The 14,498-nt window shown below is 63.8% G+C and overlaps 1 protein-coding gene across 1 annotated transcript in view; it reads right to left on the bottom strand.

The window, feature by feature from the left end:
- LOC147093351 (uncharacterized) overlaps window positions 1-14,498 on the bottom strand; it is a 94,028-nt gene that overhangs the window by 21,088 nt on the left and 58,442 nt on the right. Inside the window, exons 5-6 of the mRNA XM_085974192.1 lie at window positions 11,906-12,118; window positions 9,142-9,205 (exon numbers count right to left, since the gene is read on the bottom strand). Of these exons, the coding sequence (XP_085830318.1) occupies window positions 9,142-9,205; window positions 11,906-12,118 (277 nt within the window). The remainder of the gene's footprint in view (window positions 1-9,141; window positions 9,206-11,905; window positions 12,119-14,498) is intronic.

Here is a 14,498-nt window from a genome sequence, read left to right on the forward strand (position 1 = left end):
CAGTACTGAGGGAGAGCTGCACTGTCGGAGGGGCAGTACTGAGGGAGTGCTGCACTGTCGGAGAGTAGGCACTGAGGGAGCGCTGCACTGTCGGAGGGGCAGTACTGAGGGAGCGCTGCACTGTCGGAGGGGCAGTACTGAGGGAGTTCTGCACTGTCGGAGGGGCAGCACTGAGGGAGTGCTACACTGTCGGAGAGTAGGCACTGAGGGAGCGCAGCACTGTTGGAGGGCAGTACTGAGGGAGCGCTGCACTGTCGGAGGGGCAGTACTGAGGGTGTGCTGCACTGTCCGAGGGGCAGCACTGAGGGAGCGCTGCACTCTCGGAGGGGCAGGACAGAGGAAGTGCTGCACTGTCGGAGGGACAGTATTGAGGGAGCGCTGCACAGTTGGAGGGGCAGCACTGAGGGAGCGCTGCACTGTCGGAGGGCAGTACTGAGGGCGCGCAGCACTTCTGGAAAGGCAGTACTGAGGGAGCGCCGCACTGTCGGAGGGGCAGTACTGAGGGAGCGCCGCACTGTTGGAGGGGCAGCAGTGAGGGAGCGCCGCACTGTTGGAGGGCAGTACTGAGTGAGCGCCGCCCTTTCGGAAGGGCAGTACTGAGGGAGCGCTGCACTGTCGGAGGGGCAGTACTGAGGGAGTGCCGCACTGTCGGATGGGCTGTACGGAGGGAGCGCCGCACTGTCGGAGGGGCTGCACTGAGGGAGTGCTGCACTGTCGGAGGGGCAGTTCTGTGGGAGCGCCGCACAGTCAGAGGGGCAGTGCTGAGGAAGCGCCGCACTCTCAGAGGGGCAGTACTGAGGGAGCACCGTACTGTCGGCGGGACAGTACTGAGGGAACGCTGCACTGTTGGAGGGGCAGTACTGAGGGAGCGCTGCACTCTCGGAGGGGCAGTACTGAGGGAGCGCTGCACTGTTGGAGGGCCAGTACTGAGAGAGCGCTGCACTGTCGGCGGGGCGGTACTGAGTGAGCGCCGCACTGTCGGAGGGGCAGTACTGAGTGAGCGCCGCGCTGTTGTAGGAGCAGTGCTGAGTGAGCGCCGCGCTGTAGGAGGGACAGTACTGAGTGACCGCCGCACTGTCGGAATGGCAGTACTGAGGGAGCGCCGCACTGTCGGACGGACGGTACTGAGGGAACGCCAAACTGTCGGAGGGGCTGTACTGAGGGAGCACTGCACTGTCGGAGAGGCGGTACTGAGGGAGCGCCGCACTGTTGGAGTGGCAGTACTGAGTGAGCGCCGCACTGTCGGAGGGGCGGTACTGAGGGAGTGCCGCACTGTCGGAGGGGCAGTACTGAGAGAGCACCGCAGTGTCGGAGGGGCAGTACTGAGGGAGCGTTGCATTGTCAGAGGGGCAGTACTGAGGGAGTGCCGCTCTGTCGGAGGGGCAGTACTGAGGGAGCGCCACACTGTTGGAGGGTTGGTACTGAGGGAGCGCTGCACTGTGAGGGGGCAGTACTGAGGGAGCGCTGCACTGTCGGTGGGGCAGTACTGAGGGAGTGCTGCATGTCGGAGGGGCAGTACTGAGGGAGCGCTGCATTGTCGGAGGGGCAGTTTTGAGGGAGTGCTGCGCTTTCGGAGGGGCAGTATTGAGGGAGTGCTGCACTGACGAAGGGGCAGTACTGAGGGAGCACCGCACTGTCGGAGGGTCAGTATTGAGGGAGCGCCGCACTGACGGAGGGGCAGTACTGAGGGAGCGCCGCACTGTCGGAGGAGCAGTTCTGAGGGAGCACTGCACTGTCGGAGGGGCAGTACTGAGGGAGTGCTGCACTGTCGGAGGGGCAGTACTGAGGGAGTGCTGCACTGTCGGAGAGGAGGCACTGAGGGAGTGCTGCACTGTCGGAGGGTCAGTACTGAGGGAGCGCTGCACTGTCGGAGGCGCAGTACTGAGGGAGCGCTGCACTGTCGGAGTGTCAGTACTGATGGAGCACAGCACTGTCAGAGGGGCAGTACTGAGGGAGCGCCACACTGTTGGAGGGCAGTGCTGAGGGAGCGCCGCACTTTCGGAAGTGCAGTACTGTGGGAGCGCTGCACTGTCGGAGGGGCAGTACTGAGGGAGCGCCGCACTGTCGGAGTGGCTGTACTGAGGGAGCACCGCAATGTCGGAGGGGCTGCACTGAGGGAGTGCTGCACTGTCGGAGGGGCAGCACTGAGGGAGCGCCGCACTGTCAGAGGGGCAGTGCTGAGGGAGCGCTGCACTGTCGGAAGGGCAGTACTGAGGGAGTGCCGCACTGTCGGAGGGGCAGTACTGAGGGAGCGCCGCACGGTCGGAGGGTCATTACTGAGGGAGTGCTGCACTGTCGAAGGGTCAGTACTGAGGGAGCGCCGCACTGTCGTAGGGGCAGTACTGAGGGAGTGCTGCACTGTCGAAGGGTCAGAACTGATGGAGTGCTGCACTGTCGGAGGCGCAGTACTGAGGGAGTGCTGCACTGTTGGAGGGGCAGTACTGACGGACCGCCGCACTGTTGGAGGGGCAGTGCTGAGGTGTGCGCAGCATTGTTGGAGGGCAGTACTGAGGGAGCGCCACACTTTCGGAAGTGCAGTACTGTGGGAGCGCTGCACTGTCGGAGGGGCAGTACTGAGGCTGCGCCGCAATGACGGAGGGGCTGTACTGAGGGAGCGCCGCACTGTTGGAGGGGCTGCACTGAGGGAGTGCTGCACTGTTGGAGGGGCAGCACTGAGGGAGCGCCGCACTGTCAGAGGGGCAGTGCTGAGGGAGCGCCGCATTGTCGGAGGGTCATTACTGAGGGAGCGCCGCACTGTCGGAGGCCAGTACTGAGGGAGCGCCGCATTGTCATAGGGGCAGTACTGAGGGAGTGCTGCACTGTCGGAGGGTCAGTACTGATGGAGTGCTGCACTGTCGGAGGGGCAGTACGGAGGGAGTGCTGCACTGTCGGAGGGGCAGTACTGATGGACCGCCGCACTGTTGGAGGGGCAGTACTGAGGGAGCGCAGCACTGTTGGAGGGCAGTACTGAGGGAGCGCCACACTTTCGGAAGTGCATTACTGTGGGAGCGCTGCACTGTCGGAGGGGCAGTACTGAGGGAGCGCCGCAATGTCGGAGGGGCTGTATTGAGGGAGCGCCGCACTGTTGGAGGGGCTGCACTGAGGGAGTGCTGCACTGTCGGAGGGGCAGCACTGAGGGAGCGCCGCACTGGCAGAGGGGCAGTGCTGAGGTAGCGCCGCACTGTTGGAGGGTCAGTACTGAGGAAGCGCCGCACTGTCGGAGGGGCAGTACTGAGGGAGCGCTGCACTGTCAGAAGCGCAGTACTGAGGGAGTGCTGCACAGTCGGAGGACCAGGACTGAGGGAGTGCTGCACTGTCGGAGGGTCATTGCTGAGGGAGCGCTGCACTGTCGGAGGGGCAGTACTGAGGGAGCTCCGCACTGTCGGAGAGTCAGTACTGAGGCAGCGCTGCACTGTGAGAGGGGCATTACTGAGGGAGCGCTGCACTGTTGGAGGGCCAGTACTGAGGGAGCGCTGCACTGTCGGCGGGGCTGCACTGATTGAGCGCCATACTGTCAGAGGGGCAGGACTGAGGGAGTGCTGCACTGTCGGAGTTTCAGTACTGAGGGAGCGCCGCACTGTCATGGGTCAGTACTGAGGGAGTGCTGCACTGTCGGAGGGTCAGTACTGATGGAGTGCTGCACTGCCGGAGGGGCAGTACTGAGGGAGCGCTGCACTGTCAGAGGGACAGTACTGAGGGAGCACCGCACTGTCGGAGGGTCAGTACTGAGGGAGCGCCGCACTGTCGGAGGAGCAGTACTGAGGGAGCGCTGCACTGTCGGAGGGGCAGTACTGAGGGAGTGCTGCACTGTTGGAGGGGCAGTACTGAGGGAGTGCTGCACTGTCGGAGAGTAGGCACTGAGGGAGCGCTGCACTGTCGGAGGGGGAGTACTGAGGGAGCGCTGCACTGTCGGAGGGTCAGTACTGAGGGAGTGCTGCACTGCCGGAGGGGCAGCACTGAGGGAGTGCTACACTGTCGGAGAGTAGGCACTGAGGGAGCGCAGCACTGTTGGAGGGCAGTACTGAGGGAGCGCTGGACTGTCGGAGGGGCAGTACTGAGGGTGTGCTGCACTGTCGGAGGGGCAGCACTGAGGGAGCGCTGCACTCTCGGAGGGGCAGGACAGAGGAAGTGCTGCACTGTCGGAGGGACAGTACTGAGGGAGCGCTGCACTATCGGAGGGGCAGTACTGAGGGAGCGCTGCACTGTCGGAGGGCAGTACTGAGGGCGCGCAGCACTTCTGGAAAGGCAGTACTGAGGGAGCGCCGCACTGTCGGAGGGGCAGTACTGAGGGAGCGCCGCACTGTCGGAGGGGCAGTAGTGAGGGAGCGCCGCACTGTTGGAGGGCAATACTGAGGGAGCGCCGCACTTTCGGAAGGGCAGTACTGAGGGAGCGCTGCACTGTCGGAGAGGCAGTACTGAGGGAGCGCCGCACTGTCGGCTGGGCTGTACTGAGGGAGCGCCGCACTGTCGGAGGGGCTGCACTGAGGGAGTGCTGCACTGTCGGAGGGGCAGTTCTGAGGGAGCGCCGCACAGTCAGAGGGGCAGTGCTGAGGGAGCGCCGCACTCTCAAAGGGGCAGTACTGAGGGAGCACCGTTCTGTCGGCGGGGCAGTACTGAGGGAGCGCTGCACTGTCGGAGGGGCAGTACTGAGGGAACGCTGCACTGTCGGAGCGGCAGTACTGAGGGAGCGCTGCACTGTCGGATGGCCAGTACTGAGAGAGCGCTGCACTGTCGGAGTGGCGGTACTGAGTGAACGCCGCACTGTCGGAGGGGCAGTACTTAGTGAGCGCCGCACTGTCGGAGGGGCAGTACTGAGGGAGCGCCGCACTGTCGGAGGGACGGTACTGAGGGAATGCCACACTGTCAGACGGGCAGTACTGAGGAAGCGCTGCACTGTCGGAGAGGCGGTACTGAGGGAGCGCCGCACTGTTGGAGGGGCAGTACTGAGTGAGCGCCGCACTGTCGGAAGGGCGGTCCTGAGGGAGTGCCGCACTGTCAGAGGGGCAGTACTGAGGGAGCGCCGCACTGTCGGAGGGGCAGTACTGAGGGAGCGCCGCCTTGTCAGAGGGGCAGTACTGAGGGAGTGCCGCACTGTCGGAGGGGCAGTACTGAGGGAGCGCCACACTGTTGGAAGGTTAGTACTGAGGGAGCGCTGCACTGTGAGGGGGCAGTATTGAGGGAGCGCTGCACTGTCGGTGGGGCAGTACTGAGGGAGTGCTGCACTGTAGGAGGTCAGTACTGAGGGAGCACAGCATTGTCGGAGGGGCAGTTTTGAGGGAGTGCTGCACTGTCGGAGGGGCAGTACTGAGGGTGCTCTGCACTGTCAGAGGGGCAGTTTTGAGGGAGTGCTGCACTGTCGGGGGGTCAGTACTGAGGGAGTCCTGCACTGTCGGAGGGTCAGTACTGAGGGAGCACCGCACTGTCTGAGGGGCAGTACTGAGGGAGCGCCGCACTGTCGGAGGGGCAGTACTGAGGGAGTGCTGCACTGTCGGAGAGTAGGCACTGAGGGAGCGCTGCACTGTCGGAGGGTCAGTACTGAGGGAGCGCTGCACTGTCGGAGGCGCAGTACCGAGGGAGCGCTGCACTGTCGGAGTGTCAGTACTGATGGAACACAGCACTGTCAGAGGGGCAGTACTGAGGGAGCGCCACACTTATGGAGGAGCATGACTGAGGGAGCACGACACTGTAGGAGAGTAGGTACTGAGGGAGCGCTGCACTGTCGGAGGGGCAGTACTGAGGGAGTGCTGCACTGTCGGAGGGGCAGTACTGACGGACCGCCGCACTGTCGGAGGGGCAGTGCTGAGGTAGCGCAGCACTGTTGGAGGGCAGTACTGAGGGAGCGCCGCACTTTCAGAAGTGCAGTACTGTGGGAGCGCTGCACTGTCGGAGGGGCAGTACTGAGGGAGCGCCGCACTGTCGGAGGGGCTGGACTGAGGGAGCACCGCAATGTCAGAGGGGCTGCACTGAGGGAGTGCTGCACCATCGGAGGGGCAGCACTGAGGGAGCGCCGCACTGTCAGAGGGGCAGTGCTGAGGGAGCGCCGCACTGCCGGAGGGTCATTACTGAGGGCGCGCCGCACTGTCGGAGGGGAGTACTGAGGGAGCGCCGCACTGTCGGACGGGCAGTACTGAGGGAGTGCCGCACTATCGGAGGGGCAGTACTGAGGGAGCTCCGCACTGTTGGAGGGTCAGTACTGAGGCAGTGATGCACTGTGAGAGGGGCATTACTGAGAGAGCGCTGCACTGTTGGAGGGCTGGTACTGAGGGAGCGCCGCACTATCGGAGGGGCAGCACTGATTGAGCGCCGTACTGTCAGAGGGGCAGTACTGAGGGAGTGCTGCACCATCGGAGGTCAGTACTGAGGGAGCGCCGCACTGTCGTAGGGGCAGTACTGAGGGAGTGCTGCACTGTCGTAGGGTCAGTACTGATGGAGTGCTGCACTGTCGGAGAGGCAGTACTGAGGGAACGCTGCACTGTCGGAGGGTCAGTACTGAGGGGGCACCGCACTGTCGGAGGGTCAGTACTGAGGGAGCGCCGCACTGTCGGAGAGGCAGTACTGAGGGAGCACCGCACTGTCGGAGGAGCATTACTGAGGGAGCGCTGCACTGTCGGAGGGGCAATACTGAGGGAGTGCTGCACTGTCGGAGGGGCAGTACTGAGGGAGTGCTGCACTGTCGGAAAGTCGGCACTGAGGGAGCGCTGCACTGTCGGAGGGGCAGTACTGAGGGAGTGCTGCACTGTCGGAGGGGCAGTACTGACAGACAGCCGCACTGTCGGAGGGGCAGTACTGAGTGAGCGCCGCACTTTTGGAAAGGCAGTGCTGAGTGAGCCCCGCGCTGTCAGAGGGACAGTACTGAGTGAGCGCCGCACTTTCGGAGGGGCAGTACTGAGCGAGCGCCACACTGTCGGAGGGGCGGTACTGATGGAGTGCCGTACTGTCGCAGTGGCAATGCTGAGAGAGCACCGCAGTGTCGGAGGGGCAGTACTGAGGGAGCGTTGCATTGTCAGAGGGGCAGTACTGAGGGAGTGCCGCTCTGTCGGAGGGGCAGTACTGAGGGAGCGCCACACTGTTGGAGGGTTGGTACTGAGGGAGCGCTGCACTGTGAGGGGGCAGTACTGAGGGAGCGCTGCACTGTCGGTGGGGCAGTACTGAGGGAGTGCTGCATGTCGGAGGGGCAGTACTGAGGGAGCGCTGCATTGCCGGAGGGGCAGTTTTGAGGGAGTGCTGCGCTTTCGGAGGGGCAGTATTGAGGGAGTGCTGCACTGACGAAGGGGCAGTACTGAGGGAGCACCGCACTGTCGGAGGGTCAGTATTGAGGGAGCGCCGCACTGACGGAGGGGCAGTACTGAGGGAGCGCCGCACTGTCGGAGGAGCAGTTCTGAGGGAGCACTGCACTGTCGGAGGGGCAGTACTGAGGGAGTGCTGCACTGTCGGAGGGGCAGTACTGAGGGAGTGCTGCACTGTCGGAGAGGAGGCACTGAGGGAGCGCTGCACTGTCGGAGGGTCAGTACTGAGGGAGCGCTGCACTGTCGGAGGCGCAGTACTGAGGGAGCGCTGCACTGTCGGAGTGTCAGTACTGATGGAGCACAGCACTGTCAGAGGGGCAGTACTGAGGGAGCGCCACACTGTTGGAGGGCAGTGCTGAGGGAGCGCCGCACTTTCGGAAGTGCAGTACTGTGGGAGCGCTGCACTGTCGGAGGGGCAGTACTGAGGGAGCGCCGCACTGTCGGAGTGGCTGTACTGAGGGAGCACCGCAATGTCGGAGGGGCTGCACTGAGGGAGTGCTGCACTGTCGGAGGGGCAGCACTGAGGGAGCGCCGCACTGTCAGAGGGGCAGTGCTGAGGGAGCGCTGCACTGTCGGAAGGGCAGTACTGAGGGAGTGCCGCACTGTCGGAGGGGCAGTACTGAGGGAGCGCCGCACGGTCGGAGGGTCATTACTGAGGGAGTGCTGCACTGTCGAAGGGTCAGTACTGAGGGAGCGCCGCACTGTCGTAGGGGCAGTACTGAGGGAGTGCTGCACTGTCGAAGGGTCAGAACTGATGGAGTGCTGCACTGTCGGAGGCGCAGTACTGAGGGAGTGCTGCACTGTTGGAGGGGCAGTACTGACGGACCGCCGCACTGTTGGAGGGGCAGTGCTGAGGTGTGCGCAGCATTGTTGGAGGGCAGTACTGAGGGAGCGCCACACTTTCGGAAGTGCAGTACTGTGGGAGCGCTGCACTGTCGGAGGGGCAGTACTGAGGCTGCGCCGCAATGACGGAGGGGCTGTACTGAGGGAGCACCGCACTGTTGGAGGGGCTGCACTGAGGGAGTGCTGCACTGTTGGAGGGGCAGCACTGAGGGAGCGCCGCACTGTCAGAGGGGCAGTGCTGAGGGAGCGCCGCATTGTCGGAGGGTCATTACTGAGGGAGCGCCGCACTGTCGGAGGCCAGTACTGAGGGAGCGCCGCATTGTCATAGGGGCAGTACTGAGGGAGTGCTGCACTGTCGGAGGGTCAGTACTGATGGAGTGCTGCACTGTCGGAGGGGCAGTACGGAGGGAGTGCTGCACTGTCGGAGGGGCAGTACTGATGGACCGCCGCACTGTTGGAGGGGCAGTACTGGGGGAGCGCAGCACTGTTGGAGGGCAGTACTGAGGGAGCGCCACACTTTCGGAAGTGCATTACTGTGGGAGCGCTGCACTGTCGGAGGGGCAGTACTGAGGGAGCGCCGCAATGTCGGAGGGGCTGTATTGAGGGAGCGCCGCACTGTTGGAGGGTCAGTACTGAGGAAGCGCCGCACTGTCGGAGGGGCAGTACTGAGGGAGCGCTGCACTGTCAGAAGCGCAGTACTGAGGGAGTGCTGCACAGTCGGAGGACCAGGACTGAGGGAGTGCTGCACTGTCGGAGGGTCAGTGCTGAGGGAGCGCTGCACTGTCGGAGGGGCAGTACTGAGGGAGCTCCGCACTGTCGGAGAGTCAGTACTGAGGCAGCGCTGCACTGTGAGAGGGGCATTACTGAGGGAGCGCTGCACTGTTGGAGGGCCAGTACTGAGGGAGCGCTGCACTGTCGGAGGGGCTGCACTGATTGAGCGCCATACTGTCAGAGGGGCAGGACTGAGGGAGTGCTGCACTGTCGGAGTTTCAGTACTGAGGGAGCGCCGCACTGTCGTGGGTCAGTACTGAGGGAGTGCTGCACTGTCGGAGGGTCAGTACTGATGGAGTGCTGCACTGCCGGAGGGGCAGTACTGAGGGAGCGCTGCACTGTCAGAGGGACAGTACTGAGGGAGCACCGCACTGTCGGAGGGTCAGTACTGAGGGAGCGCCGCACTGTCGGAGGAGCAGTACTGAGGGAGCGCTGCACTGTCGGAGGGGCAGTACTGAGGGAGTGCTGCACTGTTGGAGGGGCAGTACTGAGGGAGTGCTGCACTGTCGGAGAGTAGGCACTGAGGGAGCGCTGCACTGCCGGAGGGGGAGTACTGAGGGAGCGCTGCACTGTCGGAGGGTCAGTACTGAGGGAGTGCTGCACTGCCGGAGGGGCAGCACTGAGGGAGTGCTACACTGTCGGAGAGTAGGCACTGAGGGAGCGCAGCACTGTTGGAGGGCAGTACTGAGGGAGCGCTGGACTGTCGGAGGGGCAGTACTGAGGGTGTGCTGCACTGTCGGAGGGGCAGCACTGAGGGAGCGCTGCACTCTCGGAGGGGCAGGACAGAGGAAGTGCTGCACTGTCGGAGGGACAGTACTGAGGGAGCGCTGCACTATCGGAGGGGCAGTACTGAGGGAGCGCTGCACTGTCGGAGGGCAGTACTGAGGGCGCGCAGCACTTCTGGAAAGGCAGTACTGAGGGAGCGCCGCACTGTCGGAGGGGCAGTACTGAGGGAGCGCCGCACTGTCGGAGGGGCAGTAGTGAGGGAGCGCCGCACTGTTGGAGGGCAATACTGAGGGAGCGCCGCACTTTCGGAAGGGCAGTACTGAGGGAGCGCTGCACTGTCGGAGAGGCAGTACTGAGGGAGCGCCGCACTGTCGGCTGGGCTGTACTGAGGGAGCGCCGCACTGTCGGAGGGGCTGCACTGAGGGAGTGCTGCACTGTCGGAGGGGCAGTTCTGAGGGAGCGCCGCACAGTCAGAGGGGCAGTGCTGAGGGAGCGCCGCACTCTCAAAGGGGCAGTACTGAGGGAGCACCGTTCTGTCGGCGGGGCAGTACTGAGGGAGCGCTGCACTGTCGGAGGGGCAGTACTGAGGGAACGCTGCACTGTCGGAGCGGCAGTACTGAGGGAGCGCTGCACTGTCGGATGGCCAGTACTGAGAGAGCGCTGCACTGTCGGAGTGGCGGTACTGAGTGAACGCCGCACTGTCGGAGGGGCAGTACTTAGTGAGCGCCGCACTGTCGGAGGGGCAGTACTGTGGGAGCGCCGCACTGTCGGAGGGACGGTACTGAGGGAATGCCACACTGTCTGACGGGCAGTACTGAGGAAGCGCTGCACTGTCGGAGAGGCGGTACTGAGGGAGCGCCGCACTGTTGGAGGGGCAGTACTGAGTGAGCGCCGCACTGTCGGAAGGGCGGTCCTGAGGGAGTGCCGCACTGTCAGAGGGGCAGTACTGAGGGAGCGCCGCACTGTCGGAGGGGCAGTACTGAGGGAGCGCCGCATTGTCAGAGGGGCAGTACTGAGGGAGTGCCGCACTGTCGGAGGGGCAGTACTGAGGGAGCGCCACACTGTTGGAAGGTTAGTACTGAGGGAGCGCTGCACTGTGAGGGGGCAGTATTGAGGGAGCGCTGCACTGTCGGTGGGGCAGTACTGAGGGAGTGCTGCACTGTAGGAGGGCAGTACTGAGGGAGCACAGCATTGTCGGAGGGGCAGTTTTGAGGGAGTGCTGCACTGTCGGAGGGGCAGTACTGAGGGTGCTCTGCACTGTCAGAGGGGCAGTTTTGAGGGAGTGCTGCACTGTCGGGGGGTCAGTACTGAGGGAGTCCTGCACTGTCGGAGGGTCAGTACTGAGGGAGCACCGCACTGTCTGAGGGGCAGTACTGAGGGAGCGCCGCACTGTCGGAGGGGCAGTACTGAGGGAGTGCTGCACTGTCGGAGAGTAGGCACTGAGGGAGCGCTGCACTGTCGGAGGGTCAGTACTGAGGGAGCGCTGCACTGTCGGAGGCGCAGTACCGAGGGAGCGCTGCACTGTCGGAGTGTCAGTACTGATGGAACACAGCACTGTCAGAGGGGCAGTACTGAGGGAGCGCCACACTTATGGAGGAGCATGACTGAGGGAGCACGACACTGTAGGAGAGTAGGTACTGAGGGAGCGCTGCACTGTCGGAGGGGCAGTACTGAGGGAGTGCTGCACTGTCGGAGGGGCAGTACTGACGGACCGCCGCACTGTCGGAGGGGCAGTGCTGAGGTAGCGCAGCACTGTTGGAGGGCAGTACTGAGGGAGCGCCGCACTTTCAGAAGTGCAGTACTGTGGGAGCGCTGCACTGTCGGAGGGGCAGTACTGAGGGAGCGCCGCACTGTCGGAGGGGCTGGACTGAGGGAGCACCGCAATGTCAGAGGGGCTGATCTGAGGGAGTGCTGCACCATCGGAGGGGCAGCACTGAGGGAGCGCCGCACTGTCAGAGGGGCAGTGCTGAGGGAGCGCCGCACTGCCGGAGGGTCATTACTGAGGGCGCGCCGCACTGTCGGAGCGGAGTACTGAGGGAGCGCCGCACTGTCGGACGGGCAGTACTGAGGGAGTGCCGCACTATCGGAGGGGCAGTACTGAGGGAGCTCCGCACTGTTGGAGGGTCAGTACTGAGGCAGTGATGCACTGTGAGAGGGGCATTACTGAGAGAGCGCTGCACTGTTGGAGGGCTGGTACTGAGGGAGCGCCGCACTATCGGAGGGGCAGCACCGATTGAGCGCCGTACTGTCAGAGGGGCAGTACTGAGGGAGTGCTGCACCATCGGTGGTCAGTACTGAGGGAGCGCCGCACTGTCGTAGGGGCAGTACTGAGGGAGTGCTGCACTGTCGTAGGGTCAGTACTGATGGAGTGCTGCACTGTCGGAGGGGCAGTACTGAGGGAACGCTGCACTGTCGGAGGGTCAGTACTGAGGGGGCACCGCACTGTCGGAGGGTCAGTACTGAGGGAGCGCCGCACTGTCGGAGAGGCAGTACTGAGGGAGCACCGCACTGTCGGCGGAGCATTACTGAGGGAGCGCTGCACTGTCGGAGGGGCAATACTGAGGGAGTGCTGCACTGTCGGAGGGGCAGTACTGAGGGAGTGCTGCACTGTCGGAAAGTCGGCACTGAGGGAGCGCTGCACTGTCGGAGGGGCAGTACTGAGGGAGTGCTGCACTGTCGGAGGGGCAGTACTGACAGACAGCCGCACTGTCGGAGGGGCAGTACTGAGTGAGCGCCGCACTTTTGGAAAGGCAGTGCTGAGTGAGCCCCGCGCTGTCAGAGGGACAGTACTGAGTGAGCGCCGCACTTTCGGAGGGGCAGTACTGAGCGAGCGCCACACTGTCGGAGGGGCGGTACTGATGGAGTGCCGTACTGTCGCAGTGGCAATACTGAGGGAGCGCTGCACTGTCGGAAGGTCCGTACTGAGGGAGCGCTGCACTGTCGGAGGGGCAGTACTGAGGGTGCACTGCACTGTGAGAGGGGCAGTTTTGACAGAGTGCTGCACTGTCGGGGGGTCAGTACTGAGGGAGTCCTGCACTGTCGGAGGGTCGGTACTGAGGGAGCCCCGCACTGACGGAGGGGCAGTACTGTGGGAGCGCCGCACTGTCGGAAGAGCAGCACTGAGGGAGCACTGCACTGTCGGAGGGGCAGTACTGAGGGTGCTCTGCACTGTCAGAGGGGCAGTTTTGAGGGAGTGCTGCACTGTCGGGGGGTCAGTACTGAGGGAGTCCTGCACTGTCGGAGGGTCAGTACTGAGGGAGCACCGCACTGTCGGAGGGGCAGTACTGAGGGAGCGCCGCACTGTCGGAGGGGCAGTACTGAGGGAGTGCTGCACTGTCGGAGAGTAGGCACTGAGGGAGCGCTGCACTGTCGGAGGGTCAGTACTGAGAGAGCGCTGCACTGTCGGAGTGGCGGTACTGAGTGAACGCCGCACTGTCGGAGGGGCAGTACTTAGTGAGCGCCGCACTGTCGGAGGGGCAGTACTGAGGGAGCGCCGCACTGTCGGAGGGACGGTACTGAGGGAATGCCACACTGTCTGACGGGCAGTACTGAGGAAGCGCTGCACTGTCGGAGAGGCGGTACTGAGGGAGCGCCGCACTGTTGGAGGGGCAGTACTGAGTGAGCGCCGCACTGTCGGAAGGGCGGTCCTGAGGGAGTGCCGCACTGTCAGAGGGGCAGTACTGAGGGAGCGCCGCACTGTCGGAGGGGCAGTACTGAGGGAGCGCCGCATTGTCAGAGGGGCAGTACTGAGGGAGTGCCGCACTGTCGGAGGGGCTGTACTGAGGGAGCGCCACACTGTTGGAAGGTTAGTACTGAGGGAGCGCTGCACTGTGAGGGGGCAGTATTGAGGGAGCGCTGCACTGTCGGTGGGGCAGTACTGAGGGAGTGCTGCACTGTAGGAGGGCAGTACTGAGGGAGCACAGCATTGTCGGAGGGGCAGTTTTGAGGGAGTGCTGCACTGTCGGAGGGGCAGTACTGAGGGTGCTCTGCACTGTCAGAGGGGCAGTTTTGAGGGAGTGCTGCACTGTCGGGGGGTCAGTACTGAGGGAGTCCTGCACTGTCGGAGGGTCAGTACTGAGGGAGCACCGCACTGTCTGAGGGGCAGTACTGAGGGAGCGCCGCACTGTCGGAGGGGCAGTACTGAGGGAGTGCTGCACTGTCGGAGAGTAGGCACTGAGGGAGCGCTGCACTGTCGGAGGGTCAGTACTGAGGGAGCGCTGCACTGTCGGAGGCGCAGTACCGAGGGAGCGCTGCACTGTCGGAGTGTCAGTACTGATGGAACACAGCACTGTCAGAGGGGCAGTACTGAGGGAGCGCCACACTTATGGAGGAGCATGACTGAGGGAGCACGACACTGTAGGAGAGTAGGTACTGAGGGAGCGCTGCACTGTCGGAGGGGCAGTACTGAGGGAGTGCTGCACTGTCGGAGGGGCAGTACTGACGGACCGCCGCACTGTCGGAGGGGCAGTGCTGAGGTAGCGCAGCACTGTTGGAGGGCAGTACTGAGGGAGCGCCGCACTTTCAGAAGTGCAGTACTGTGGGAGCGCTGCACTGTCGGAGGGGCAGTACTGAGGGAGCGCCGCACTGTCGGAGGGGCTGGACTGATGGAGCACCGCAATGTCAGAGGGGCTGATCTGAGGGAGTGCTGCACCATCGGAGGGGCAGCACTGAGGGAGCGCCGCACTGTCAGAGGGGCAGTGCTGAGGGAGCGCCGCACTGCCGGAGGGTCATTACTGAGGGCGCGCCGCACTGTCGGAGGGGAGTACTGAGGGAGCGCCGCACTGTCGGACGGGCAGTACTGAGGGAGTGCCGCACTATCGGAGGGGCAGTACTGAGGGAGCTCCGCACTGTTGGAGGGTCAGTACTGAGGCA

Source organism: Somniosus microcephalus, unplaced genomic scaffold (genome assembly GCF_052327205.1).
Source record: "Somniosus microcephalus isolate GS21.2 unplaced genomic scaffold, FLI_Smic_1.0 unresolved_chr1, whole genome shotgun sequence".
In the NCBI taxonomy this organism is placed as follows: Eukaryota; Metazoa; Chordata; class Chondrichthyes; order Squaliformes; family Somniosidae; genus Somniosus; species Somniosus microcephalus.